Below are 526 nucleotides of genomic sequence, written 5' to 3'. Positions count from 1 at the left end.
AAAAAGGAGTTAAATCAATACATGAAGGAATTTGACATCAAAGAAAAAGAAAGAATACAGGTCATTAATGTTTTGAGAAACAAAGCAGATGACAAAGGTTGGACGAAGGTATTTCATCGAGGAAATTCTGGACCTATTCATGCATCCGAACTAAAGCCAAAGAAGAAGATGAAGAAGGTTCCTCAAAAGATGAAACATAAACTCGATTTACCATTCTACAAGTTCCAAAAGGTTGAAAAGAAAAAGAAAGCATTCGAGGACTTGAGAGAACAATTCGAACGAGACCAAGCTCTTATTGAAAGAATGAAAAGAGAGAAAAAGTTCGAGACTGTGAGCAAAGCCAATGACTCCAATATTTAGTCGAAATAAAGCGATCCTCTCTTGTGGTTTCTCATGAATCTTCATGTGAGTTCTGTGCACCACCAACTACAAGGAATTTCAAATTGGAACCAACCCCTTCTCCATAAAGAGTAGAAGTCAAATAGAAAGTTGTGTCCTCTCTCTCAAAATAGGACAACGGTTGCCA

At 37.1% G+C, this 526-nt stretch overlaps 1 protein-coding gene across 1 annotated transcript; it reads left to right on the top strand.

Moving 5' to 3' along the window:
* Positions 1–21: 21 nt before the first annotated feature.
* On the top strand, positions 22–360 carry FDP41_005664 (uncharacterized protein; the record flags this gene model as incomplete). The annotated part of the gene is made up of 1 exon (XM_044709213.1): positions 22–360. The coding sequence occupies one exon, from the start codon at positions 22–24 to the stop codon at positions 358–360; it is 339 nt and encodes a 112-aa protein (XP_044560006.1).
* Between the last annotated feature and the right edge of the window lie 166 nt (positions 361–526).

This window comes from Naegleria fowleri (genome assembly GCF_008403515.1).
Source record: "Naegleria fowleri strain ATCC 30894 chromosome Unknown tig46, whole genome shotgun sequence".
Classification (NCBI taxonomy): domain Eukaryota; phylum Heterolobosea; class Eutetramitea; order Acrasida; family Naegleriidae; genus Naegleria; species Naegleria fowleri.
Note: the sequence above shows the minus strand (reverse complement) of the source record. Positions and strands in the feature narration are given on the sequence as shown.